This window comes from Phascolarctos cinereus, unplaced genomic scaffold (genome assembly GCF_003287225.1).
Source record: "Phascolarctos cinereus isolate Bilbo 61053 unplaced genomic scaffold, phaCin_HiC Scaffold_9;HRSCAF=440, whole genome shotgun sequence".
Classification (NCBI taxonomy): Eukaryota; Metazoa; Chordata; class Mammalia; order Diprotodontia; family Phascolarctidae; genus Phascolarctos; species Phascolarctos cinereus.
Window position 1 is genome coordinate 6662828 of NW_027556402.1, and position 24887 is coordinate 6687714.

At 44.8% G+C, this 24887-nt stretch overlaps 1 protein-coding gene across 1 annotated transcript in view; it reads right to left on the bottom strand.

The window, feature by feature from the left end:
- Nucleotides 1-24887, bottom strand: part of PDE5A (phosphodiesterase 5A) — a 186248-nt gene that overhangs the window by 34685 nt on the left and 126676 nt on the right. The window contains 4 exon segments of the mRNA XM_021008285.2: nt 741-835; nt 4962-5059; nt 5062-5086; nt 16637-16783. Coding sequence (XP_020863944.1) covers nt 741-835; nt 4962-5059; nt 5062-5086; nt 16637-16783 — 365 coding nt within the window.

The following is a 24887-nucleotide window of genomic DNA, read 5'->3' on the forward strand; positions in this document are numbered from 1 at the left end:
GTTCTTGCTCTCCAATTAAACGAAGTGATGAAAGCGCCCTGCAAGCTTTCTAGTGCCGTGTAAACATCAGTCCTGATGAGCTCATTCGTCTCTATTTGATGTGGTTATTATTATTATTATTATTATCATTATTATCATTACCATTCCTAAGTAATAGAATAATAGCCAACATTTAGATAGCATAACAAGATTGCCAAGGCTCTTTGCCCAGTAAGAGAAGTGCTGCTATGATTCCCATCTTACAGATAAAGAAACTGAGGCAGAGAGGGTAACTTGTCCATTATCATGCAGATAGTAAATGTCAGAGGCAGGATTTGAACCCAAGCCTTTATGACTCCAAGGCCACACTCTCTCTGCTACAACCTGCTGCCTCATCAGAGCAAAGACTTAGGCTCAGATCCCAGCTGTGCCCTAAGTTTCTTCATCTGTAAAATGAGGGAGTTAGCCTCCATGGTCTTTAAATGACTCCAAGGCTGGGAAAGAGACCCCTCTTGATATTTCAGGTAAAGCAAGTACCCATTAGACTGTAAGCTCCTTGAAGGCAGGGACTGTCTTTTTATTCATTATATCCCCAAGCACAGTGCCTGGCACATAGTAGGGGCTTAATAAATGTTTATTGGATGGATGGAAAACAAATGCCAAATGTTTTCTATGGCTTTGAAGAAGAAGGCCCCTCTATCATTTAGCCCCCAAAGCATCAGCTCTGCCCTCTGCCCTCTGCCCTCTGCAGATGTGCTTACCTCTGTATGTAAGAGTTGTTCACCCCTCTATGATCCAGGTCATGACTCAGGGCCGCGATCAGCAGGGCCAGGATCTCCAGGTCAGTCAGCTGGTTCTTTGCATACAAAGAGACACAGAGAGGGGATGAGGCATGAATGCTGGGCACATCGGGCAGAGAATCCGATGGGATCTCATTGGGTTTGGTGGGTAGGTGCAGATACATTTTTGATGACATGCATCCAATATCTGAGCTACATGCCCCTCATTTTGGCCCCAGAGCACCTCGGTATGGCTGGAACCCCATAAAACACACTTCAGGCTGAAATGAACTGGACACAATTCAGCCTCATGGTGTGGCTCTGGTCACAAATGGCCTTTATTGAAAGATGTAACTAGAATCCCTAGGAACAGCTGTCCAGTTCCTTCAGAACACCGCAATGCTGGCATTTTAGGTAATCACCCTGGTCTCCTCTAACCAGCTGTGGGTTAGACATACCTAGAACACTTGAAATGACCAGGCTTTGCTTCGCTGCTCAGACACCCTGCCTCCAATTCCAGTGAACACAGCTGAGCTAGACTGTGAGGACCACAGACTCATCTGAACATTAACCTGAACAAGTCATTGCCAAAAGGTATAAAAGGAAGGAAAGCAGTTTGTGAAATTTGTTTTCTAGATTTTCTATTAGGAAGGATGAAAGGGAGTTGGCTACCCTCAACTTTTCAGAGATCTAGCTAGCACTAAGGAGGTTTTACACAGGAAAAAGAACAACATAAACTCTTGGATTGAAAGCTAGAGGGTATCACATGCACTCTCTATTTCCAGGGCGGGGGGAGGAATCCAACTTTGATTTTTTTGGAATATTACCCCATAATAAGCTTTAACAGCTCCCCCTTTAATAACCTTGAATGGCTTAAAAATGTACTAAGATGTTTGGGACACTTTGTAGAACTTTGGTCAGAAGCTAGAAAAGGAAAACTATTGCTGAGCCACCTTATTTGAGTGTTTGGAAAACAATCCCTGTGATAAAAACTAGCCAGTGAAAACCAGAAACCCATGAAACCAGAGACGGGGGCAACTTTTTAGACTTTTAAGAAAACACACACGCATATTTATGTATATATGGAACACACATATATATTCATCCATATATGTATGTGTGTAGGTATGTATATGCACATAAGTATATACATATAAATGCTTGTGTATAAATGTATACACATAAGTATATATATGTATATGTGTGTGTGTATGTGCATATATACACATGAAAAAGTGAGGGATTTCCATATTTCTATTATTTTTCCTCTGTAAAATCTATTTAAACAGTGTCTGGTACAACTCTAAAAAAGGTCAAATTCTTCTGCCACATTATGGAATCAGATCCTATTTAGTTGGGCTACTCCAGAAGTGGGGAACCTGGGACCTCCAGGCCACATGTGGCCCCCCCCCAGGCTACTCAATTCCCCTGAAGTTAGCAAGAAGAGACCAGAGGACCATTCGGATTTCAGTCTGGAAACACCCCTGCTGTGGCTGTGGCTTTTGTAAAGGCTTCTGATCAGTTATCTTTATCTGCCCCTTTGGCCAATCAGTGTGACCCTCAACCTCATTCTATTCAATAGTATTAGTAATGTTAAATTTTTTTTAATCCAACAGGTTTCCTGCAGGAAACCAAGCAGGTATTGTCTTTGGGAATCAGAGAGCATGGAATTTGGAGCTCAAGGGGATGTTTGTGAAGACAGGTAATGAGGTCCCCTGTATATGGCATGCTACTCACTATGAGAACGCCACACTTGGGCATCAGTGGGGGAGTGGTGCTATCAGTGCAGTATTATTTATTCCCCTCGCATGGAAGTGTGAACACCTGCTATTCTCTGGGTTGGCTTACTCACTCCCTTGTGCCCTTGCCCTGGTAGGTCTAGATTCCAGAGATAGACCACCACCACACGGTCACATGCAAACTCCCCCAGATGGTTACAATCAAACTCTCATGGAGTCCAAAGGGTAATCCCATTGAGAATCCCACTGGGGAATCCCTCCCCCTACTCATTCTCTAGCTCTTGAGTCCCACTTATGGATTTCCCATGAATTCAACCAACCACTTAAAATATGTCTACCTGGTATGTGATATTATAGAACCAGCTGCTTAAAATATAATGTGTCCACCTGGTATGTGATATTATACAACCAGCCACTTAAAATATAATGTGTCCACCTGGTATGTGATATTATACAACCAGCCACTCACAATCCTGAGAACTTTCTTTTCTTTTCTTTTTTTTTTTGAGACTTGGCATTTCTGTCACAGGCTGAGCCCATGGCTGGTTGACATGGAAGCTCTGACTTGCTCTGGCCAGTTTGACTGTCCTTTGGTGGCCTGGAGGCCCTCTGCATCTAAATATTCATATATAATGGCAGCAATATCTTAAATCCTTCAATGGTTGATTCAAATCTTCTCCTTTACACAGAGATACTGTTAGCCTTAAAGGGACAATTTCCCTTATGTAGAGTTGGAAGAGACCTTGGAAATCATCCAGTCTAACCCTCTCACTTTACAGATGAGGAAACTGAGGCACATTTATTTCTTTATATATATTTTTAAAGAGCCTGAACAATACAGTGATAATTGCCATTTCCTTAAGATAACTATGTTCTGTAACAATATCTACCTGTATAAAACTGTCTCTAGAATACAAAATCTGACTTTTAAAACTTAAGCTTTTAATTAGAGCTGTGATAAAGTCAAAGTGTGGTTTGTTTTCAGTTCAGAGGACTGAACTCATCCAGTGTCACACAGTTATTAAGTGATAGAACCAGGATCAATCACCTCCCAGTGCCCTCATTTTATCCCTGAGGAGACTGAAGCTCAGAAGGTGAAGGGCCTTGTCCGAAGTTACACATCTCAGTGGTCTGGGGCCAATCTTGAATCCAAGCCTCTCAATTTCCAGGCTGTGGTCCCTGACCTCTCACAGGTTGAGAATAAAGGAGGGGAGATATCTCACTTTTTTCTTATTAATACCATTAGTACTGCTTTCTATTGCCAATTGGGTCAGCTAGGTGGTGCAGCAGATACACTTCCAGCCCTGGAGTCAGAAAGACCTGAATTCAAATTTGACCTCAAACCTTCACTAGCTGTGTGACCCTGGACAAGTCACTGCACCCTTTTCTTCAGTTTCCTTATCTATAAAATGAGCTGAGAAGGAAATGGCAAACCACTCGAGTGTCTCTGCCAAGGAAACCCACGAGAGTCAGACACGACTACAAATAACTAAATAATGACAATGGTCAGTTCTCATCCTGCGGGGTACATGATGGGGTTCCATGAAACCAGTCTCTTTTTTGACGGATCATTTCAGTCAATGGCCTGCGATGCACACGGGGGGAGAGTGCACCCAAATGGGTGAAATCAGGCAGAAATAAAGACACTCTGAAGGACAGCTGCAATGAGGTGAAATGCTGTGGCTTTGTTCTTCCTTCTGCAACAAGGAAATCTGTAGAACTAAAGAGTCACAGGCCCTCCAGTTTGGAGGGACCTCCCAGGCGTGACAAATAGCCACTTTTACAGCTTACTCAGTGGGCGAATGACCAGCTTCTGCTTAAAGACATCCATGGAACAGAAACCCATCTTCTCCAATTCCAGTTTTGGGGAGCTCTAATTGTTAGAACAACGACATGGCCCAGTGATATATGCTTGGCCTCCAGTCAGGAAGACCTGAGTGCAAATCTGGCTTCAGACACTTACTAGCTGTGTGACCCTGGACGAGTCACTTAACCCTGTTTGCCTCAGTTTCCTCATCTGTAAAATGAGCTGGAGAAAAAAATGGCAAACCACTCAGTATCTTTGCCAAGAAAACCCCAAATGGAGTCCTGAAGAGTCAGACATGATTGAAATGATTGAACAACTGTTAGGAAGTTTTCTGGACACCAAGTCTACATTTGCCTCTCAAAATATCCTTGCTCCTGGTTCTGACCTCTGGCACCAAACAGAAGGAGTCTAAACTGTCCTTCGAACATCAGCCTTTCCAACCTTTGAAGGAGATGATCACATCCCCGCCCCTCCCCCCAGTCTTGTCAGGTCTGAGCAGTTCCTTTAACGGAGACTCCTCAGGCATAAATGTGAGGGCTTTCTCAATCTCAGAATATAAGCGGAATGGACTAAACCGCATTTTCAGAGTTGGCATTAAAAATGAAACAAAGGCAGAGGCATGACCTTGAACAGTGTGAGAAGGGAGTGGGCACCTACCTGAATTCTGCCCGACTTTAATGCAGCAAACATGCACTGGGCCGTGTTAAAGGCGTGCCGCCAATTGTGGTAGGCTACGTTCTTCCGATAATTCTTTTGATGCTTAGAATCCACCTGCAAAGAACCTTGAAAGGAAACAAAGTATAATTTGGTTACACATCAAACTCAGATTCATAGTTACACATTCTGTCTGACTCTCTCTTTGTGTCCCTCTGGGTCTGTCTCTCTTCTCTCCTCCCCTTTGAACTGGAGATTATGTGCTCACATCATTACAGGATCCCAATATTAAGGTACGTCCAGAAGCCCTCAGCAGTTCCCAAGAAGAGAAGTCCTCAAAGCTCTGCCCACCCATCCTGCCCACTTGATACCATTGAGAAGGTGTTTATACACAAAGTTTGGTGAAGAGATCAGAGAGGGGGGAAGGATAATGGTAGGTAGAATGCCACCACCACTGTGGTGTTTAAAATTGTTCAATCTACAATAAAAGAAACTAAGGCAGATACGTGGGCCAATAGCACTTTATTATAAGGTCCATGGCCCCCTCCAATAAAGTGAACCTCAGCAGTGGTAGAGTCACGTGTCTGGTGAGCCTGGCCTTAGCCTAAGGTCCGATGGGAAGGAGGCAGGACCGATGAGCCAACAGGGAGAGTCCCACCAGAAAAGGCTGCCGGGGAAGGGGATGACCCCAAACACCCAGGAGCAAAGCTTCTGTGCCAGATCTTCACAACTGGAGATTTCCCCTCTCTCCAGGGCCTTAATTTTATAGTGCTTGATACCCAGAGACACAGAAAAGGCAAAGTAAAATACAGAATCTCATCGGTTGATAGACCTAGCTCTTGACCCTTCAGGAGAGCCTGAAATGATGCATCAGCATGGGTGGTCACAGGATGGTCAAGCAAGGGTCATGTCTGCTGACTAAGTGCATAAGATGGGCACCTCATCATTGTTGGGCAAGAGAAAGTGGTCTGGGGGCAAAAAATAAGTTGAGAAACTTTCCATACCATGTCAAGACATCCTACCCATGCTGGATTTGGTCAGGGTGATGAAACAAAAGTGGGCAGAGGTCTGGAGTCCTACCATCCTCTCACCTACATTGGCCTTGGTCCTACAGGCCAAAAGGCTGAGGTCCTCTGGTCAGCATTCTAGTGGTTATGCCAGTAAACTTTAAAGCAGATTAGTGAACTTATAGCTATATTTTAAAGTTTGGGGCCTATTATGAGAAAGAATCTATCTTATCTACCCCTTGAACAATATTCAGCCCAGTGAGGATGATGGCAGATGGAGGCCCACTGAGCAGCTCTCCGTATGTCAGTGGCACGGGACGCCACATGCTCATTAAGGCCCAAGATTCCCTGCTCCCATTAGGTCCCATTGGCATCATTGCCCCACCGAGATCATTCCACCACCTCTGCTGATGAGAAGACAGGCAACAAGACCCCATGGGCCCTTGATCCTTTAAAGACTGCCAGGCTGAAGATGCAGCTCAAGAAGAACCTTCAAACCTACCCTGCGAAGGGGTTGGTGAAGTGGGCTAGGTCCTAGATCAGAGGTCCTTAACCTATGTGTGTGTGTGTGTGTGTGTGTGTGTGTATGCTGGATGTCTTGGGCAATTTGGTAAAGCTCAGGGGCCCCTTCTCAGAATAATATTTTAAATGCATAAAGTAAAATATGTAGGATTACAAAGAAAACCAATTCTATTTAAATGCATGTGTCTAGATAGATAGATAGATATAGATATAGATATATAAGTTCATACACCCCAAGCTAAGAACCCCTGTATCTTGGGTAGCACTTTGTGAGCTGGGTTACTAATTCTACTTTGCATAACTTGATCATGGCAATAGTAGTCCAGAAGAAAGAATCCCTGGGAGAAAAGGGGTCTCTGAGGACAAGAAAGGTAAGATCAATCTCCTTGGGAAGACTTTAAGCTAGGACTGGGAACTTTGTTTGAAAGGTTTGGAGGAGAAAAAATAGCCTAGGGCAGCACACTGTGTGGTGTTCTAGAAACTTCTTGTTCCAAAAGAAAGAAGCATGGGAAATAAACATGAAGACCTGGAGATTGATTTATGGACTCAAACATTTACAGCAATCTACAAACACCTTGAAGTACATGTGATATTGGAGGGAGCCCAAATGACATGCAGAAGCCAAAGGTCTCTTAGACTTTCTTCTTTTCCTTCTATAAGAGAATTTTTGGCATGGCAACTGAAAAAATAAAGATAAATGCGCAATGACCCTCAGTTCTGGTCAGCCCCTTCCACCTGTTGCAGTGGTGGTAGCAGAGCACAGGGGCCGGTAGGTGCTAAGAATCAGTTTTTCCACCCCAGTGAGAAGGCAGCATGACTTAGCAGCTAGAGTGCTGGGTTTGGAGTCAGCAAGACTTGGGCTCAAATCCTGACTCAGACTCGTTAGCTGGTAACCCTGGGTAAGTCTCTTAGCCTCTTTGGGTCTCAGGTTTGGAAGGTATGAGGTTCCACATTTGTATGAAAAATGAGGGGGCTGGACAGATGGACTCTGAGGTCCCATGAAGCTGTAGACCAGGCCTGCACAACCTGCAGCCTGTGGGTTTTAAGTGACCCACAGGAATGCCAAAAGATTTTGGGCAGCCTCGAAAAGTGTACAGGATGTCTTCCTTACATTTTTTGCAGGCTGCCCTAAATCCTTTGGTGTACTGCAAGCAGCCCAATGGCCGCGTGGGTGTGCAGGCCTGCTCTAGACCTATAATCCAACAACCATTGAATTTTACGGGTAGAGCCCTCAATGCAAGCTCTTCAGCCAATGACCAATGAGCTCACCTATTGAGGGAGGAACTCAAAATATCAGTATTGGTATTTTCACTATGAATGAAACAGAATATGAAGAAAGTTATGGCTCAGTGGAAGGAGACTCACAGATTCTCTGTAGAGAAGCAAATAAAGGAGGTGGTAGAGTGACTTCATCCAAGTCACCAAGAAACATCATTTCATGGGCCAATAGTCATTTTGCTTTAAAGTGTGAATGACAGGCAAAAATAGTGTCATAAAGATAATGGTGTATCAAATAGCTGCACCAACATCATCTAAGAGAAGGAAGAAGAGGAGGAAATATGATGGAGAACTCAGCCAGGTGCCATAGAAAAGCCAATGCAGCCCACAATGCTGCTGCTGTTGAACCTTCATTTTTGAAGAGGACCAATGACATCATGGGGATGACTTACGCATGAACTGGATTTAAGTGAGACAGACTTGCAGCGTTAAGAAGGAAGAGAGGGAAGGAGGGAGGAAGGGAAGAAGGAAGAAAGGAAAGAAGGAAGGAATTTTGTTTGAGTCTCCCTAATATCTAGCTCGCTATAAGAATTAGCAGAAGCCATCCAGCAAATTGGGTAGATTCTCCATGGAGGGTGTGTGAGGGGATATAGGCAGAAAATGGCCAGCTTGTGACTCAACAGTGTTTCAAGTCAACAAACACTTTGAAAGTGCCTGCTTTATGCGAGACACTGTACTCCCCCCAAAACAAAGTGAAGCTTAGGATGCCTGATTGAGATTAGTGCCACAGATGTAGAGCTCCAAGAGATCACACAGAAGCTCAGAGATGAGAGATGGGCTGTCGTGTATGGGAACACCCAATCCAGGCCAGTTAGAATAAATGATGGACAGCAGCAAGGGATGCAGAATAAAGCTGGGAAGAGTTGTGGCCAACAGCTTGGGAAAGAAGGGAAGGAGGGAGAAGGGAATCAATGTCCAAGTGTGGGAGACAGGTTTTGAGTAGGCAAAAAATGAGGAAATGAAGGGACTTTTGCAAAGAACAGCAAGAAGACAGGTGATGCTGGATCATAGAGTATGTGGGTGGAGAGAAAAGTGTAAGAAGATTGAAAAAATAGGAAGATGTGAGGTGGTCAAGGGCTTTGAATGCCAGAGAACTTTATAGTTGATCCTGGTGGTACCAGGAAGATGCTGGAGTTTATCTGTGTGTGTGTCTGGGGTGGGGGAGGAGTTTACACAGACATGTGCTTTAGGAAAATCCTTTTGGTACCTATGTGGAAGATTGGCTGAGAAGCCAGAGGCTTCAGGCAGGTGCTAGGTGATGAAGGCCTGAGTAAAGGTGATGGGCGTCAGTGGAGAAAAGGGGACAGATATGACTGATATGGTGGAGGTAGACACGTGGGAATGGATCAGATGTTGGGGGTGAGGGTCGGCGAGGAACTGAGGATGACTCAGGTTGTCAACCTGGGTGACTGGAAGGCTAGTGGCAGGCTTTGTAGAAGTAGAGAAGTTAAGAAGAGGAATGGTTTTGATAATGATAATGATAATGAACAAGCTTTGTTTTGGTCATAGTGAGTTAAAGATGCCCATAGGAAAATCCCAGTGGAAATGCCCAGTAGGCAGTTGTTGTTCAATTGTTTTAGTCATATCCAATTATTTATGATCCTATTTGGGGTTTTTCTTCACAAAGATATTGTAAAGGTTTGCTATTTTCTTCTGCAGCTCATTTTACAGATGAGGAAACTAAGGCAAACAAGGTTACATGATTTGCTCAGTAAGTGTCTGAAGTCAGATTTGAACTCAGAAAGATGAGTCTTACTGACTCTAGGCACTCTATCCACTGCATCACCTAGCTGCCCATGCAACCAGAGGTTAGGGGAAAGACTAGTACTCTGTGTGTGTGTGTGTGTGTGTGTGTGTGTGTGTGATTTGGTTAGACATGATGATTAAATCCACTGGAGAGAATGATATTGCCTAGAGAGAGAGGAGAAGAGGGCTCAGAACAGAGCTTTTAGGCACATCCAGGGTTAGGGGACATGACATGGGTAATTATCCAGTCAAGGAGATTGATAGGTGACAGATAAGAGGAAAAGTGAAAAGGAACTTATTACATGCCAGGAAAGAAAGAAACAAAGATTTATTTAGCCCCTACTATGAGCCAAAGCATTTTACAAACATTATCTCATTTGATTCTCACAACAACCCTGGGAGAGAGGTGTTGTTACTATTTCCATTTTACAGTTGAGGAAACTGAGGCAGCCAGCAGTTACGTGACTTACCCAAGATCACATAGCTAATAAGTCTGACTTTTGGCTCCATAATCTAGCTGTAGGTATTGTGCTAAACTCTAAAGGTACCACAAAAAAAAAACCCTTAGGGGAGCGATGTCCAGGGAAGGGAGCTTTGTTCTGGGAGGTGGAACAAAGAGGGAATGTTGTCACGACTTCTCAAAGAGCATCAAAGAGATGGGGCTGGTCAGCCGAGAGGTCGAAAGCAGAATGAAGCATTCCTAGAAGAACGTAAGCAGTGCCTTGAGGAGGAAAAAAAGAAGGAAAATGATGTGTAAAAGCCAAGGGGAACGGTAGCCTGGATCAGGAGGCTGAAGGTTAGAAGAACATTACCCAGAGAAGGGTGAGAAGGAGAAGGGAAGAGCCATGAGGCTCCTTGTGTGGAGTGGGTCATTGGCCAACCCTGGGGGCAGAATCAGCTTGTCTTCCAAGGAATGATGAGGTGACTCCACAGGTGCCATTAGCTGGTGGTGGTAAGCCATGAGATGACAGAAGTCAGCAGTGATGATAGAAGGCACCACGAAGAGGGGCCGTGCAGCTCTGCCCATCAGATTGGTCAGGCTGGTAAGTAGAGAGGCCCATCTGTCTTGGAATGGATGGACAGCCTAGGAGACTTCTCAGACTTTACAACTATTCCCCAGAGACAGCATCAGAAGACAACTCGGACTAAAAAGCAGAGTTATGGGGATATTCCACACAAACATCAGGGAGAAAATGTCTTCAGGATCACAAGATTTTTTTTTTTTTACTACCAATGGAAAAGAAAGGCAGATTTGAACAGTAGGCATAAGGCTAAAAAGATGGAATCTAAGGAAAAGACTCTGATTTCAGGACCACAGCCAGAAATATAAGAATGATGGGTTCTTGGATGGAGACAGAGTATACTTAACAAAGGCTGGTAAAAATTGTTTTAGTTGGAGACCCGCAAATCTAAGCTGAAGTTGAAGGGGTGATGAAATTAGCTCGTATACATTCACAAAGTCAAATATCATAGAGAATACGGCCTTGTTGAAGGCATCACCATCCTTACAGTCACTGAGGTTCACAACCTCATTTCATTCCCAACTCCATGCCACCCCCTAGATCCTATCAGTTTCCCAAATCTTATTGTTTTGACCTCCATAATATTTCTCATAAACTTCCTCTCTACTTACATAGACCCCATGCTTGTGCAGGCCTTCATCACCTCTAATCTGGAGAATTAGCTCCTAATTACTCTTCCTGACTTGTCTGTTGCCCACTCCAATGTAACCTTCACCCAGCTGCCCTACTCAAGAAATTCCAGTCTAGACAGGCGAGGCATCCCATTACCTCTAGGACCCAACAGAAATTGGCATTTAAAGCCCTTCACCCAGAGTCCATGATAAAGATGATAAAAGCTAACTACTGCTGGCCATGGACCCTAGGTGGAAGAACAGATTTCAAAAGGGTTCAGAGGAAAAAGAGGCAGGATTCCATGGCTCAACATTGTTCAGGGGAAGTTGGCTCAAGAAGAATCCAAAACTCTGACAGGTACAGTAATGGTTTGGATAAGGAGAAAAGAAAGGGGGAGGGGAACTTTTAAAGAGACACTGATGCGGCTACCCCTGACCAGCTCAGATTTTTAAAGAGATTCACATACAGAAGATGGAAGAGGTCAGGTAGTGGAAGATGAATATCACAGGGTGACATGGGTCCGGAAGAATAAAGAAAGGAAAGGGAAGCCTGGAGTGAGCTGAGGCTGGCAATGAGGCTAACTTTAAAACAGCAGCAGTAGTGGCAACAATGACAACTGTGTTAGGATAAGGAAAAGAGGAAAGGACAGACAAAGCTGTGGTTCAGGATGGGTGGAAGAATGACTATGGAGAAGAGCCCAACAGAAGATGCCCTCCTAGATGCCATGAGGTGCTGGTTTATGCAGAATGAAATCACTAAGCATTTATTAAGCACCTATTATAACAGCTAATCCATCTCCCTACTCTGTCTTGGTCAAACATCACCTGGGATATCATGGGATGGCATGTGGAGGGGAGGGCAGCATTATAACCATCTTCTAGTTTTTGAAGGGGCCCCACGTGGAAAGTCATTGGACTGGTTCTCTTTGGTTCTAGAGGGCTGGACCAGGAACTAAGGATTGGAGGTGCTGAGGAGTGGGTTTAGGATTGATCTTGAGGAGAAGACAAACATTCTTTCTAACAATCAGCAATCTAAAATAAGAATAGTAACATAATACCTAGCATTTATACCGGGCAGCTAGGTGTGCCACAGTGCACAGAGCACTGGTCTGAGTTCAAATCCAGCCTAGGACACTCACTAGCTGTATGACCCAGGGCAAGTCACTTAATCCTGCTTGTCTCAGTTTCCTCAGCTGTAAAAGGAGCTAGAGAAGGACATGGTAAATCACTGCCAAGAAAACCCCAAGCCGGGGCACAGAGGGTCAGACCCAACTGAAATGACCAAGCAGCAGTAACAGCCCGAGAGGCTGGGTGCTGTGGCGGTTAGGGCACTAAGTTTGGAGTCAGGAGGACCTGGCTGGATCACTTCCTCTCCGGGCCTCAGCTGCCCCACCTGTAAGCAATGAGTTTGGACTTGATGACCACTCAGCTCCTTTCCAGTGCTAAATCCATGCTTTCTGATTTTGATAAGAGAATACCAGGTGATGTATTGTTGCTATGGGGGAAAGACAGGAGACAGAGGACATGCAGCTGCGGATCTGGAAGGGCCGGGACGGCATGGTTCACAATAGGCTTACTTTGGTGCTCCCAAGATACTTATGTTGCTGGTACGGGGCGCTGCCGCTCCGATCGTGTCCCATCTACACCTTCCTTAGGAAGGAGGTGGTCTTCGTGAGTTGCTATGGCCCAAATTAATCAACTGAAGGCAAGTCATGGTCAAGGGCCTCTCCATATATTACTGAATTGGATACAGGAAAACACAGAATGAAGCCTTTGCTAGTCTCATATGCTGAGCCTTTACAGGCCACATGGTTCACCAGACCTGAGCTCAGGGGCAGAGGGAGAATCTCAATTAGAGCCAGGCCATGATGGGGTATCAAAAGGCCACGTGACCTTTCCAGCTCTTTCCTTAGCTACTGTCTCCCATGAATGACAGTCCTTTTCTCAAGTACTCTTTTTCCATGGCCACGCCTGCTATTCTCAATCAATCAACACCTATTTATTAGGAGCTTATTACATGCCAGGATTAATATATACACAGGGAGAAGAATCACCTGTGAAATGGTGAGCTCAAAGATACACACTATGGAGTATTAATGGCTCACCACCTCTTGAGTGAGTCCAAGAGATCTCCTTCAGGAGGTGAGTGTGGGGTGACCTTTTAAAAACATGGTGGCCAGAGGGACGAGAGAAGATACTAAATAGGCAAGACCCTACATATGAACAGAGAAAATGGGAAAGAGTGAATTCTGTTTGTATTGACTCAGTTGTTGTAGAGAGGATGGACAAGGTGGGAAGTTGTTGAGGTGGAAGGTAAGAGAAAGAAGCTTCAAAGGAGTCTAAGGACCAAGCAGAAGAATTTGGCCCCGAAAAAATAGCCAATAGTAAAGCACAGCAAGCTCTGGGGTAGGACCAAGCTAAAATTCTAGAATCTAATGAAGGAGAGAAATAATTGTGATTCTATTAACAACCAATTATTAAGTTGGGATCCAAGTTTTTCTCCTCAATTTCCTCATTAAGGCCCATCTCTTGTTAAAGTCAGTCTCTGAAGGACTTATCCCTCAAGGAACATGCTCTTCAATCTTAGGAAGGACCCCACCCAACTGGGAGCCCTATCATCTGTTTAGAGTATCAGTGGAATCCAGTCTGGGCAATCCTTACCCTGAGAACGGAGCCCCTGTCCTCATACCCCTCCAGTAGAGTTAAGGGCGAACCAGTTCAGGGAGTAGAAAACCAACCAGAGTGGTCTGAGTGGAGATGGATTTCCCTGTCCAGGTTGCTGGAAGTGGCTGAGTGTCATGATCAAGCTATGTTCTCAACAGGAGGAGCGGAAGACTTTTAGCCCACTTCCTCATTAAATGGCCACCAAACATGGTTGATTTTCTTTGTCAAGGGAATTCCCTTTCCAAAGGGTTCTTTGCAGCTTTCAGGGTCTCCACTGGGCATCTTTAATTACTGAGAGAAACCACTGACTATCAACTTAATGATTTCTGGCTTGTCTAATTAATAAGTTGATTAATTATCCAGAAACTCTGTGTCTCGGGTTTTTCATTCATTTTACTCTATATTGATATTGGCAACAGCATGAGGAATAGCCTAGAGAGAAGAGAGATAAGAGGAAAACTGGTGGGATAGAAAAACATTAGCTTAGGACAGTTACGATAGTTCAGACTGGAGATGGTGAGTGCAAGGGCCATCTTGGTGTTTATATAAACAGAAAAGAAAGGTCAATGATTTTGATATTATGGAGGAAAATTTGACTAAAGCAGAAATCAGAATGATATTGATTCCAAAACACATCGAAAATTGCCCAAACATAAAAGTGTGAAATGGTATTACAGGAATTAGCAAAGCATGGTCCTGGGGATCACAAAGATTGAGAGCTGGGAAGAATCTCAATGTTGAGCTCATCCAAACCCTTCAATTTGCAGATAAGAAAACTGAGGCCTGGAAGGGTAACACGATTTGCCTGTGTTCATACAGGCAGTCAATAAAAGAGACAAGGCTTGAACCTAGGACCTCTGATACCTAATATGGCACCCTTCCTTTGCCTCTGGTATATGTTGTGATGGTAAGAAGTGAAATTAATGCTTTGGATATAAATATATCAACTAAGAGCCATGAGCTCCTTCTTCCCTCCGCTTCTCATGTTGGTGAAGACTTCTAAAATTTTGGAATTAGAAATGACCTTAGATATTACTTTGTCCCAAGTGCCTCATCTTATAGTTGAGGAAAAAGGCCCAGATAGGTTCGATAACTTATTAGCAAATATTCAGCAAGTATTTAGCAGAGACAGGACCAGAATCTGGGTTTTCTGGCACTCAGCCCACTGCTTGCTCCTCTCCTGTCACAGAGTCAATGACCTGTCTCAGGATGAAGTGTGAAGACATTTCTCCTCGACAGTCTTTCTTTGGTGTCTCATAATGGCCAATGGTCATGACCCTGGGCTCTCAAAGGCTTATGGAGGCCAAGCTCTGGCTCATCCTAACAAGTTGCCAAGGCAAGAGTCCAGGGCTGGGGATAGACTGTGTGCCCATGGGAAGGTTCATCACGTGGCTGCGGTGTGACATGTTTTAGGCTACAGCAACTCACATATGCCTTCTACTGAGGCAGGAAAAGGTTGCAACCTGCATCAGAGAAGAGAATGCACCCACCAATGGAACTACAGATGCTTGGAGCATGTAGGATGAGGGTCCATGAGACAATATAAAAAATGTTTAAACCATGGCATTTTGGAAGTGGTTAAAATAGGTGGGTATGGAAAGATTCCAAGTTTGGAATGGATAGCTTGGGTTAATAAGCTCATACAATGCAATGATCCACCATGATTGCAGAGGACCACTGATGAAGCATTCTACTACTTCCTCGCAGAGAGGTGAGTGACTTATGGGGCAGAAGAACATATCCATTTTTGGACATGGCCAATGAAGGAATTTGTTTCACTTGATTACACATATTTGTTACAGAGGTTTCATGTTTCTTCTTTTTTTTCTGAGAGGGAGCAGGAAAGGGATAAAAATACTTGTTAATTCAAAATAAAATAAAATTCAAAGTTTAAACAAAAAAATCCCAGAATCATAAATACAGAGCTGGAAGAAATCTCAGTGACCATCTGGTCCAATTTCCTCGCTTTGGAGATGAGGAAACTCAGGCCCAGGGAAGCTGCAAACGGGAGATGTGAATCCAAACCTCTGACTTTACTCATTTGTTTGAAGGCTGGGTCTCTGTGTTTCTACCAGGTTGGAGGTGCGGCGGTCTCGCGTAGGCTCGATGCCTCTAGTGATCAGTACAAAAGCCCTGACCCACCCCCTTTCCAGCCTAGGCTAATTTGCTCCTCCTTAGCAGCTTACTGCCCCCTACTCTTGGGCATTTACCGTATTAGTGTTGGACTTGGTGTGGGCACCTGAGCACTGCAGCCCCCTATTGCTCAGAACCCCCGAGCTCAAGAGATCTGCCAGTCTCAGCTTCCCCCAGAGCAGGGACCGCATATGTGTGCTCTAATGTCTGGTATCCTCTGACTTTATGGCCAATTTGCTTTCCATTAGATCACTCACAGAAGAGAAAAAAAAATGAGGCTAAATTGAAGTATTACCTAGAGTGGGCCGTTAGTGTTGAAACTGCACAGAATTTGTAAAGCCTCTTCACTGAGGAATTTGCAGCTGAGTGGAAGGATTCATGTAGGCCTTGCTCGAAGGACAGATTGTTCTGTCCAGGAAGGTTCCTACCCATGGTAGCCATCTACGGACCTACGTCTAGCCTAAGTTTCACATTTCACCAAGTTCCCCAAACAGGCATTGGGTGGCACTGGTTTACCACCTGATTACCTTCTGACGAGGTAGCAAAGCTGAGCACGGGGGTTGGTGAAGCCAGGGCATCATGCGATCCAAATCATCTTTGTTTTCACAAATTCAGTTTTACACAGGACAAAAATAGCCTCTGAATCATTCACGTTGAATAATTTCTTTTATCCCAGCACCTCCCCTTCCTCTTACCTCGTGTTTCATCTGGAAATTCTGCACGAGGTTGAGGTCAGTGAACATTCGAATTGTGCAGAGTGCTGTGTCCAGATCAGAGAGCTCGAAGTCACTGAAGGAGAAGTCCATTATCCTGAGGGTTTGGGCGGATGGTATCATGGCTGCCTTAATGGGAAAGGGTGGGAGGAGGAAGGCAAAAAAAAAAAAACAAACCAGCAAAACGTAGCAGTCAGCAATCGCAGCTGTCACCTTTCAGAAAGGTTCCCTGCTCTGTTGGCAAAGCCAACGCTGTCGGTCCACCCCTCTAGAATATTTTAAGTGGTTTCAAGTTGCTTAGTAAAGAATTCTCCTCCTCCATTTGTGCCCCCAAACATCTGCTCTCCCCTCATTCCTGTGGAAACGAAGCCTCTTACAAAGATGAGGGAGGATGGATGCCTGATGACACGTTACTGAATAAAATAAACTCCAGCTAAATGGTGCAGTGGATGAGTCAGGAGGACTTGAATTCAAATCTGGCCTCTGATACCTACTAACTGTGTGACCCTGGGCAAGTCACTTAACTCTGTTTGCCTCCATTTCCTCATTTGTAAAATATGCTAAAGAATGAAATGGCAAACCACTCCAGTATCTTATTTTATGGTAGCATCCTACTGGATGCTAAACTTGGAGTTGGAAAGACCCTGTGTTCAGATTGCACTTCATCCAATAACTAGCTGTGTGATCCCAGGATAGTTCCCTAGCCTTTCTGGGTCAGTTACCTCATCTGTAAAATGGAGGTTTCAGACTTGAACATCCCTTCCGGCTCTAAATCTCTGGCCTAATCATCCTCCTCTTCTTGCCAGATGGTCACTATCACACTAATCCACATTTCCCTAGAGCTTTGAGAGGCAATACGCAGGTTGAAGCCCGGCCTTGGAGCGTTAAAGATCTGGGTTCAAATCCTGCCTGTGACACATGGCTTGGTGAATTCACCTCCCACTGCCCCAGGACGGTTCTCTAAGTTGCAAACTTTGAAGAAGTTACTAATCTACGTTATTGGAGGAAGTCATCACGTGGGAATTTCCTTGTTCTGATGAGATCACAAGCCCAGTTAAGAAAAAAGTTTCCAATGCATTTTCCTTATAACAACCCTGTGAGGTAGGTAGCATAATTATTACTATTCTCATTTTGCAGATGAAGACACTGAGGCTCAGAGTTTGTGATCTGCCCATGACTGCATCGTTGTTGTTGAGTTAAATTTCAGTCATGTCCAACTTTCTGTGACCCCATTCCGAGGTTTTCTTGGCAAAGATACTGGAGTGGTTTGCCATTTCCTTCTCCAGTTCATTTGACACATGAGGAAACTGAAGCAAACAGGGATAAGTGACTTGCCCAGGGTCACACAGCTAGTAAGTGTCTGAGGCTGGATTTGAACTCAGGAAGATGAGTCTTCCTGACTCGAGGCCGGGCGCTCTATCCATTGTGTGCCCCCACCCCCACCCCCATGATTGCACAGCTTATGTGAATCTGAGACCTGATTCTCCTCAGGGTCTCCTGATCCCAAGTCCAGCATTCTAGCCACTAGCTCATGCTGCCTTTTGGGTGAGTGTATGTAAGGAGGCAAAAATGAAAAGGTTTAGAACTGGGAGGGACCTGGAACAATTCTCTAGTCCAAACCTGAGGCCCAAGCAAGGGAAATGACTTGCTTAAGGTTACAAAGATGATAAAGGAGCTGGGATTCAAACCTAGGTCCTTTAATACTAGATCAATCCCCTTCTACTGAACCACACTGCCTCAGCTCTCTGGCACTGCCGCCTGGAGTGACCATGGAGCCCTAGAAGGAGAAATGGTCACTTCACAGCCTGATGCCATCAGGCTCACCAGGGTCAATTAAACTCAGCTGGTGGCAGTCGATGCCTCCTGGGTGGAGTGAGCGGATTGGTCATTCACACTGAGGCCAATGGCTCTCATCTGGGCAAGCTGCTAAGAGATGGTCTTAGATGAGACTGAGGGATGGCAGTGGTGGAGGGAGGATAAGACTAAAAGGAAATAGGGAGAGAAAGAAAGGAGGAAAGGAGATAGGTCAGACTCCTGCCCTTCTCTGAGCCTCCTTTAACCTTCCTGCACTTAGGTCTCTCCACTCAGTCTGTTGTCTTCTTCTTTGTTGTCATACTCTTCTGTCATTATTATCATCATCATCATCATCATCATCACCACCATCACCATCATCTTCTTCTTCCTCCTCCTCCTTCTTCTTCCTTCTTTTTATTGATGTCCTTCCATCCCACCCCCACCCTGGAAGTAATCTCAGCCAAGCCCAAGGGCTTGTCACATTCTCCTGCTGATCTCCGCCTTTTGCCTTCACTAAACCAGGTCAGGCTTCTGTAGTTCCTCAAGCAAGACCACCATTTTCCTCAGGCACAAACAAAGGTTTAATGGAAGAAGAGCGGTAGACTGAGAATCAGGAAGGACCTGGGTCTCAAATCTACTTTGGACACTTCCTAGCTGTGTAACCCTGGGAGAACACTGAACAACTCTGGGCTTCAGGTTTTTTCACTTGTAGAACAAGGGGACAGGACTCAAAGGCCTCTAAGGTCCCTTCCAACTCTAATATTTATGACCCTAGGAAGAATCCATTCTGGTCCCAAGACTAGAATTCACAAGAAAATAAGCACGTTATAAATTTACATTACAAGTGAAATACATGTTATAACTCTTTCCACAGGATGATCTAAGGGCTGAGAGGCTGGGGAACAGAGGAAGATTTAAACTGTTTGGATAAACATCTTGGTTGTTTATCCCAGCTAGAAATCCCAGAGACAGCACGAGTAAAGTGAGGAAGCAAATTACTGAGAGAGCGGAGTGAGACCACCTTCATAACCCCTTGCAGTAGATGACAGCCACAGTCTATAAAGCAACAGATGGCTTCCCCTGGGGACCCTGGCTCCAGGAGCTTATTCTATTGGAAGAAAACTCATCCATATAGTCACGGACACAGACAGAGACACACACACACACACACACACACACACACATGCACACACACAGCTACACACACAGACTCATGCAAAGAATAAACACCGGGTACTCAAAAAGAGGGCAGTCAGTGAGGGAGGGCCCCAGAACTTGGGAGAAAGGCTTCATGGGGAAGCTGGCACCAGAAAGGAAGGGGCTGTGAAGCGGAGGTGAGGGGGTGACTCGGGGACATCTAAGATCTCTTCCAGGCTTAAATCTCTGAGCTTATAACCCAGGAGTCATTAAAATACTGGAAGATAAATCATACCCTGTCTCCCCCTAAGCTAAACATCCCTGGTGTCACGTGGAAGGATTGCTTACATTTTCCAGGTAGAAGAGTGATATGTTTGGAAGGAGCATTGGACTTGCTCCCGGAGACCCAGATTCAGAGCTGGGGCCCACCATTTACTTCCTGCTGCATGAATCATTCTCCGAAGGCCTACGATAAACAGCTGGGCCAGAGGGTGTGCATCAGAGTCCAGGGCTTGGCTTTTCGCTGAGGAGATTATCATTCTTTTCCCTGGGACCCACCTAAGCCCTACTTGGGCGGCACCTCCTCTTGGACTCCCATGTGCTTTGCCTCGTCCTCTCATTCAGTGCAAGCTCCCTAGAGAAGTGTTCAGATCACACGCTGACATTTAGAACACGGGTCCTTCTACATTCTCATCTTACACCAAAATATTCCAGTCATTCAAAGGCCACTAGGGGTAAGTTTGAGACTCTCTGTTGCTTATCATAGGTGATGGGGTCATATTTAGGACAGCAAGGGCCCTCACAAGACTTCTGCTTACTGGGGCAATCTGGTGGCAAAGTGGCAAGAACACCAGGCTTGGAGTTAGGGAGGCCTGAGTTCCGGCCCCAGAAACTTACTAGATGAGTGACCCTGGCAAAGTCACTTACCCTGTGTTTGCCTCTGCTTTCTTATCTGTAAAATGGAGATAATAATAGCCCTGACTTCCCAGGATTGTCAGGAGGATAAAAGAGGCCAATATTTGTAAAGCATTTAGCTCAGTGCCTGACACTTAAGTGCTATATAAATGTTCACCACCACTACCACCACCATCATCATCTCCTCATTTTACAGATGAGGAAACTGAGGTCCAGAGAAGTTAAGTGACTTCCCCAAGGTCACACAGGTAGTAAGTAGGAGAGGCAAGATTTGAACTCAGCTCCTCTGACTTCAGAGCTAATGTGCTTACAGAGAGGGATTAGAAACACAAAGTACATTGGAGTCAGAAAGTCACCCCCAATACCTGGGAAAACTCAAGAGCTAGGCACTGAGGCTATAAGAATTAAAAGAAAAACCCTGCCCTCAAGAAGCTTACGTTCTGTTGGGAAGATATATTTAACGTGGAATCCTGGAGCACAAATCAGAGGCCCTCTAGCCCAGGGCTGGGGAGCCTGCAGCCTCGCAGCAACATGTGGCCCTCTAGGCCCTCAAGTGCAGCCCTTTGAATCCAAACTTCACAGAAGGCAAGGACTGTACTTGAGGACCTAGAGGGCCACATGTGGCCTCGAGGCCGCAGGTTCCCTACCCCCGCTCTAGTCCAATTCCCTCCATTTACTGGTGAGGCTTAAGGAAGGGAAGTGATTTAGCCAAGCTGACCCAGGGAATGAGAGGCAGAAGTGGGATCTGAACCCAAGCCTCTGTGTTCTTTCCACCATTCAGTGCCACATTTTGTGATTTTTTTCATCATCTTCTATATTCCTCCAGTGAAACTTTGGTGAATAAAACCAGCTTTCTCCAGTTAATCAGAGAAACAGTAAGTGTCTACTACATGTGAGGCACCATGCCAGATTCGGCATACTAAATTATTCACACAAACACCCCGTGGCCTAAAGCAGTTTCTATTCCAAAAAGTTTCTCATGTCCAGGCTCGGAGGGCTGCCCCGCCCTGCCCTGCCTGGCCGTCCAGGCGACTTTCCACGCTGTACCTTGCACTCAGCCGCTCCCTCAGTCCCTTGCTCGGAGCGTACAGGTATCTTTGGGAGTGAAATCTATAGCCCAAAGCTCTCAAGTGGTTCTTGCCTTTCCTGAGGACACAGAGGTCAGAAATGTGTCGTTTTTAGTGAAAACTGGTGTCCTCCTGGGGAGTCAGCTGATCGTCCATGCCCTGACTTGTAGTTGGCTTAGAAAAAGTGGCCAAGACCTGGGTCGCCCCCGCACTGGGATTGAGTTGGGGAGATGGGCATGAGAGGAAGAGTTTATAGGGGAAGAGAGGCAGGGTGACAAAGGCAGTCATGAGGTCAAAGGTTCAAATAATAAGAATTCCTAGCATTCATATAGCAAACTTTGAAGTTTGAATAACACTTTATATATGTTATCTCATTTGACCCTCAAAATCCTGGGAGGTAGGTATTGTCTTCATTTTACAAATGAGGAAACTGAGGCAGATAGCAGTTAAGTGATTCGAACAGGGCCATACAGTTGGAAAGTGTCTAAATCAGGATTCAGACTCAGGTCTTCCAGATTCCAAGTCAAGCACTCTATCCATGGCCACTCAGCAGCCAGGAAGGGAACTTGGAGGTTATCTACTCATTTTACAGATGAAGAAACTGAGGCACAGAGAGATATGCCAGACTGTTAGAGCAAGGATTTGAACCCAGACCTTCAGACCTTCCATGACTAGAAATTTGGATTCAAATCCTTGCTCTGTCATCGACTTGGTCATCATCTGTGACCTCAACCAAGTGATTAACTTCTATATGCCTCGGATTCTTCCTCTTTCAAGTAAGGGGAAGAGCCTGGTGATCTAGAAAGCTTTTTCTAGCCCTAGTGGTGGCACATATGGCTTAAGTCTTCCTTCTTTCTCTGCCTTGTCACCTATGGCAATCTCCCCATACCCCAACTGGTACCCAGACCTGCCCCTCTCCAGGGCAAGGGCTGGAGCAGATGAGTGTTAAAAGCAGTCGTAGCTATGTAATTACCCGTCTTCCTGGGGCCCCACGAAATCTTTTCTGAGCTCCATCAATTCTTCTCCTTCCTACCATGAGAAATATTGTTAGTCTGCCTTCTGATGGCTTCTGGTTAGGACGGCCATTTGCTGTTAGGAACATGGATTTAGAACTGAAAGGAACCTCTGAGGTCATCAAAGTCAACTCCCTCATTTGAACATGAAGGAAATAGAGGCCTAGAGAGCTGGTGGGACTTGCCCAAAGTCTTACGGGTAGTCAGTCACAGAGCTAGGATTTGAATACAGATCCTCTGACTTCAGGCCCACGAGTCTTTCTACAGAACCATGAGAACTCTCTCTTAGAGGTATTATTCTCCATTTCGCATAAGTATGAGGGGACATTTGCTAATGATGCAGAATCACCTTGCAGAAAATAGCATCCCTTCCATACTCATGGCCTCCAAGAACTGCAATCGACCTTAGAAGGTCTGACCTTAATGGAAAATAATGCAACACTGTGGTTAGGTAAATAAAAGAAAGAGACTCATTCCATTTGGTCATTTAAAATTCCTGAGTCTCTTATTTTGGGCGTGTGGTTCACATAAAGTCTATATTTAGTAGCTGATCTCTGGTAATCTCAGGAGGAAATAGAGAAATGTGACTACAGGGTTATTCCATTGGTCCAACCCTCCAGTCTTTATACAAGCAAAATCCATCTTGTTAACAGTGTGGTTTAGCTCGCCTTCAGCCTGGTGGCTTGAGTCCTAGCAACCATAACAAAGGCTATGGAAACCTGGAAGAAACTCCCTGAGGGCCCCAAGAAATGTGATTAGGAGAAGGCCCCTGACTCACAAAGTTATCCAGGCAAGTAAATTGAATTAATAAAGAATGGCAGCTCCTGAACTTTGTCCTGTGTGAAATGTCAAATTCTTCCACTTGCCCATTGGCATTTTTATCAGGAAGCACATTATACCAAAACTCGGTGCCCAGTCGATGTAAATATGAAAAGGAAAACCGTAATTCAATTAATGAGTCTTCTATTTCATTAGTCATCAAGTTGTTTCATAGATTTGTTTTTGATTAGTCTAATTATCAAAGTCATTCAAAATAATAATAATAATAATAATGTCAATATTTAGGAGCAGGGCAAAGGAAATCTTTAAAAAAAGTGTATGACACCCCTCAGCCTCAAAAGACCTTGGGTTCACATAATCATAGAAGCAGATTTGGTTTAACCTGCTCATTTTACAGATAAGGAAACCGAGGCCCACAAACGTTAAGTGATTTGACCAAGGTTGTATGGATAGCAAACACTAGAGGCAAGATTTGAACCCAGTTCCTGTCTCTAGCATCAGTGTTCTTTCTTTGGCATTGAATGACGGAAATTTCCCCTACTAGACTGAGAACTCCTTGAGAGAAGGGGCTTTTTTTGTGCCTTTCTTTGTATTCCCAGCACTTAGTGTGGTGCTTGACACACAGTAGGTGCTTAATAAATGCATGCTTATTGAATACCCAGCTGAAAATAGTGTGAACTTATGAGAAGCCATGGCCATCAGTGAGATCCTCCATCCCTGGATACACTGAAACACAATGCAGAGGTCTGTCACTGGAGGCGGAGTGACCTGCTCATGGTGACCCAGCTTTTGCCTGTGGTTAAAGGTGGGACATGAACCCTGACCCTTCTGCATCCACTCCCAGCACTCAATCCACGGCGTCTGCTGGCTTTCTCGACAAGAGCAGAAGCAAGAGTTTGCCTTTATGCAGGGTGTCCCAAAGGTCTTAGTTGTAATAGCTTTTAACTGCACTTAAGAAGACTTTTGGGATACCCTGCATATAGCTAAGTCCTTTTTCCAAAGCTCCTTATCCCCCAAAACCCTTTGAGGTAAGTAGGACTAGAGTTATCACCCTCATTTTACAATGGGGAAACTGAAGCTTAGAAAAGGCATACTGCTGGTATCTTTTCTTCTTCTTCTTCTTCTTAAAAACTACAAGGAGGAATGAAAGCATAATCTTCAGATATTTTTTAAAAAAGGACTTTACTATTTCCAAAGGAACATGATCTAATGGTTTAAGTGAGCCCTTGGAAGTAGAATTCACTCTACTTATTAGTTATGATTACCTTAAAAGAACGTGCAACATTCTTTAACCTCACTCTCACCCTGGAAGAAAGCTAAAAAGCACAAAGCTTTTTGTGCATCCTGAATACTTCAGATGCATCTGTCCATGGGGTACGTATGTGTTCCAAGTATGGATTTCCACGGGGTAAGTATGCATTCCAAGTGTGGATTTCAATTCCTTCCTCACTATAAACACAGAGTGGTGGTGGAATTGGAGCCAGGAAACCTTGTGTTCCAATCCCACCTCAGATATACACTAGATGT